Consider the following 4,937-nt stretch of genomic DNA (forward strand, 5'->3'; position numbering starts at 1 on the left):
AATAAAATTTTCACGTGTATGAGCGTTTTTCTCTTCCTCACACTAAAAGGCCACTGTTTCTGTTAAACGCCGTACTTACATATGTACATACATGTATTCACGCAAAAAATGTTATTGCACTTTGCTCACTAGCAGGCGGCGGCATTTTACAGAGTTTCACTCTTTTTCCTTTGTTTCGCCTTTCAGTTCGCTGCTGTTGAGTCGTGTTAGAAGTTGATTGACTAGTGGTGTATCGGATTTTTATGTTGTAAATTTATTTAAACTGGTTATTGTGACGTAAAATTTTCTAAACATCTGCCGAAATGGATGAAGAGCTGGTAAGTTGTTCAAGTAAGATGATATATGTATACATTTATAAGCACTTTTCTGCCACATATGTTTGCATGTACATAAGTATGTATGTATTGAGAAATGCCTAACCGGGAAAGAACCTTGATTATTTTTACATTTCTTGTTAGCATTTTCGTGCATGGGCGCATATTTACATGCATATACATATGTATATATATGTGTGTTTGTTTGGATGTGTGCACTTTTGTGTGGGATAACCACGAAATAAAGAAGAGAATCATGAGTTTATGAGCGGGAGAGAGCAAACTTGATAAGAGCGTGAGCCGGTTGATTTGGAAACGTCTGCTCATTGTTTATGCAAGAGGTTTGCATAGAACAGAAAGAGATGTAAGGTGAACGCCATTTTGTTATGTGGTCAAAAAGCCGAATGCACGAAGTATTCAGTGCTTATTTTTCAGATATTTTGTTGTTGTTAGATTACTTTGAGCTGTAGAGATTTATTCTGAAGGATTTGACATTGATAGCTATCAATCTAGCTAACCCCTAGGGGTTAGAAAGAGAGAAAACGAGTTCGAAAAGTTTCATGAGCTTAGCGCATTTACGTAAGGGCTTAGTTTTGCAAACTAGAGATGGGCACCATTCCCAAAAAATCGTCTTTCGATTAATCGCGGTTTTTTATTCAGGTTTCACACCGTTTTAAAAAACTGGATTGAAAAACTGATCATTTCGGTTTACATAATAACGCTACCAAACTAAAAAAAGTCGATATAAAATTAAATTTAAATTGTCTTTTTAATATCTATTGTTTATATTTATACTTATTATACAGGGTGTTAGGAAGGTAGATACAAATACTTGGCGGGGTGATAGAAATTTCCATAAATTGGCGATAATTTCTTCATAAAAGATGAGCAATCAATCAAAATTTTCTAAAAACTTATTTACTTCCCACTTCAGTAAGTATTACACAAAGAAACTCAAATAGAATACGCAGTATCTATATAACCTATATAACTTACTAATTTAAATGTTTTGAAATTTCACACTTGGTGAAAAATCAAACACCTGTTACGTTGGCCTAAAAAAAAAAATAACGCCAAGTTGGCGGAATCATTCAAATACCATCAAAAACTTCAAAATTTAATTCCCCGTCGATTTCGATCTCGTACATGAAGACAGCTGCTCAATGCGCAGAGCTACAGCTAAATCAAGGACTATCCCCTATTTTATACCTTTCAGGAAAAGTTACTAATAAAGATGAAGAGTTTAGCCTTTTTGAGGCTAGATCTAGCTTATTTCTTTGTCGTCTAGATTCGAAATTCAGGATTCAGCTTCGTGGCTTTTTTCTAGCCTTTTCTCATTTTAAAACGAGCATTTTTGTAGTAGTACTAAATTATTGTTCCGGTTCAGTTTTACTTGACGAAATGTTAAGCGAATATCACCCAGCGGCATCGCTCCGTCCGACGAAATTTACTCAGCGAACTCGTTCTGTCTATACTTTAACAGTTTTTTCAGGGGCTCTCAAGTATCCCTATAAAACCAGGATAAGCATTTATTTCTTAGAACTCTGCACCCCACGGGAATGACGTCAAGCACTACATCGTGAGGGAGAAAGGTCGCCGCTGCTATGCCGTAGCCATTCAGGGGTTCTTAGCCCCTGCATCGCATCTGCTATTGCGTGACATGCTGCCGACCATTTTTCGCTGCTTTGTAGCATAGCCTCCGCGAGTGACTCAGGCGTGAAACTCTCGCCAAATATGTTGCGAACATGGACGTAGCCAGGTAGGGGAAGGCGACCCCTGGGGGTCCACTTGGACCACTTTGGGTATCACTGTAGTATACGGATGATTTAATTGTTTTATACCCGAGTGCACTTGTGCACGAATATAGATATAGACAAATGTGTGCATAAATGATCAGAATGAAAAGAGAAATCGATCAAGCGGTGACTTTCTGTCCGTCCGTCCGTCTGTGCACACGATAACTCAAGTAATCATTGAGATATCTTAACGAAACTATGTACGTGCACTTCTTTCGGGCGTAGGACGGATGGTATTGAAAATGGGCAAAATCGGACAATAACCACGCCTACCTCCCATATAACGGTAATTTTCAGAAATACGAAAACTGCGATATTTTAGTAACTACTGAAGATTATTCACTCAAAATTGATATTTACAATAATTTTTAGACGAAAAATAAGAATATTATAAATTTTTGGAAAATGGGCGTAGCCACGCCTACTTATTGTTACATGTGTATATCTTGGTAACCGCTGCACCAATTTCTTCCAAACTTGGCACAGTTATTAGCCTTGCTACTGCATACCAAATGGCCGAAAATTTTTAAAATCGGACAATAACCACACCCACATCCCACATAACGGTAATTTGGAGAAATACGAAATCTTCGATAAATCAGGAAATATTAAAGCTAACTTATTCAAAATTGATGCTTGGACGTAGACTTTCTTACTTGTTATGTTTTATTTAGAAAACGTCTTGTCCGGCTATTTGGTATACAGGTATGTAGTGCTATAAATTTAAAAAATACATCAGGCTTTAGTTGAGTTATTCGCCTTTGACCACTATATTCTGTAAATTTGCCAGTGCTGCAAAGCTTTTGCCATTCATCTGGGAGTGGCCAGAAGTGATTTGGTTGCTTAGGGTTCAAGCCGCAACTCAATTCGTCCGGATATTTATATCCACGTATCCTCTGGGTAGCGATCAAACACCCGTTTGGGAGCGAGCTAATGTGACAAGACGTATAACCCCGCGTGCGCTAGATTTGGGTACCTGCACGTTAAAACCCTACCCAATGAAAAAAAGCCTTGCCTAGGATGATACCCCCTTCAGTTGATGACGATCACGGCAAACGTAGAGAGGACTATGATTTGAGGGTATGCACCTCGAATATCCGGACCGTTAATCGGGATGGTGCCTCTGCCCGATTGGTTGGTGTCCTCGTGAAAATAAAGACTGACATCACGGCCATCCATGAAATGCGATGGACGGGGCAAGGCATGGTAAAGCTGCCTTTGCATGAGGCGATTTTCAAGGCGATTCAACATTGCTCGGGAAAAATCGGTCGTGTAAATAGCGATTCAAAGATCGCTTGCCTTAAAGTAGAGAGCAAGTCAACTTTTGCATGCGATTATCGCCTGCCAAAAAATAACCTCATGCAAAGGTAGCTTAAGCCTGGCCCATTGTTCGATTGTCCCGTGGCCGATTTGTCTCATTGTCCGTTTTGGCTCATATTCGAGATATAAATATATTGACAACGGTGGGGGCAATATCTACTATTGCACAAAAGAGATGCAAGGTGGCGCTGGAGTCGAGTTATTGGTAAAAATCATCAAGTGAAGTCAATCGGAGAAGACACACGAAGTTTGCATCTGGTACTGTCAAATCGGATACACTCAAAAAATACGTATTCTATTAAATCACCTCCGCAGTAGTCGCACATGGTTCCGGCTCATGTTTGAATCGGTGAAGGTATGCTTTGAAGCACCCGTGTATGTATATACGGTTTGCTCTTCACTATGCACGCTCTAATTGAAACATTAACGATTGTAATCGTATTGTAATGTATGAAGATATTTTGTGGTACAAATATACCACTACTTTGTCTTTAAGGACTATGGGGTTTCAGACCCTAAAAAAGAGTCCCCTTTATTATTAAAATGGTTTCATTAAGCAACTGTCATGAAATTTCATGATAGTAAGTACTTTGGTTGTTGAGATATTTACATTTTTGTTACTCGGTGGTACAAATGCTCTTTTTAATTCTTTGTACATAAGAGTTAATTAAATGTTGAGAAGGCTGGCCTTTTTTAACCTTTTTTTTAGGGCCATTTAGCTTTTTTATTTGGCCTATCTATCTTTTTTAATTTTTTTTTTGAGTCCTGGCAACATTGTTCACTATATTTTCGCAAAGTTACAGAACGACGACACAAATACTACGTTTAAGCTCTGAAAACATCGAAAACGACATCACCATACGACACGACATTAAGGTTTTATCTACATAATCTAAACGCCCTGTCGACGGCGACATGATTTTTTGAACGCGGCAGCGACTCATGAATTTGTTTCAGTTTGACATAAAAGAAGAGGAAGAATCTTATCTGCCGCTAGAAAAATAGAAATAGATGCAATCTGGCCACAGCTACATTTTTGGCTAGCCGTAGTGTTGCCGTGTCGTCGCCAAAATAATTATCTACATAAGAGTACGTGTTAAAATAATTTGACAGCTGTGGTCCGTAGCCCGTCGTTTCCAATGTTTTTCAAGCTTTATGGGTAGGCTAATTCACGAATTCATTTCATGAATTTGGGGTAAATTTGGCTGCATAAACACCATTTCATGAATTCAATTATACATGAAAGTTAACCATGAATTCGGTATCATTTCATTAAATCGTGAAGTGTAAGTCCGGCAACGCCACGTTCCACAAGGAGCTGTTTACTAGGGTTGTGATATTTTTAGATTGGGTTCTTTCCCTAACAATCCGGACCGGATTCGGTAATTAGAGAATAAGCGAAAAGTTTGCTCTCAAAAGTGGAACAAAGTCTAGAAGTACGGGAACGCAAAAAACCACATTCTTCTTCTTCTTCTTATTTGGCGCTGTAACCGCCTAAGCGATTTTG

At 38.6% G+C, this 4,937-nt stretch overlaps 1 protein-coding gene across 1 annotated transcript in view; it reads left to right on the forward strand.

Annotated features, from left to right (window-relative positions):
• The first annotated feature begins 202 nt into the window (after positions 1-202).
• The window catches only part of LOC118733948, an 86,403-nt gene continuing 81,668 nt past the window's right edge, over positions 203-4,937 (forward strand). Inside the window, exon 1 of the mRNA XM_036463596.1 lies at positions 203-317. Within this exon, the coding sequence (XP_036319489.1) occupies positions 303-317 (15 nt within the window). The 5' untranslated portion in view covers positions 203-302. The remainder of the gene's footprint in view (positions 318-4,937) is intronic.

The sequence above is a fragment of the Rhagoletis pomonella genome, unplaced genomic scaffold (genome assembly GCF_013731165.1).
Source record: "Rhagoletis pomonella isolate Grant_MI unplaced genomic scaffold, Rhpom_1.0 Rhpom_scaffold_00002, whole genome shotgun sequence".
NCBI lineage: Eukaryota > Metazoa > Arthropoda > Insecta > Diptera > Tephritidae > Rhagoletis > Rhagoletis pomonella.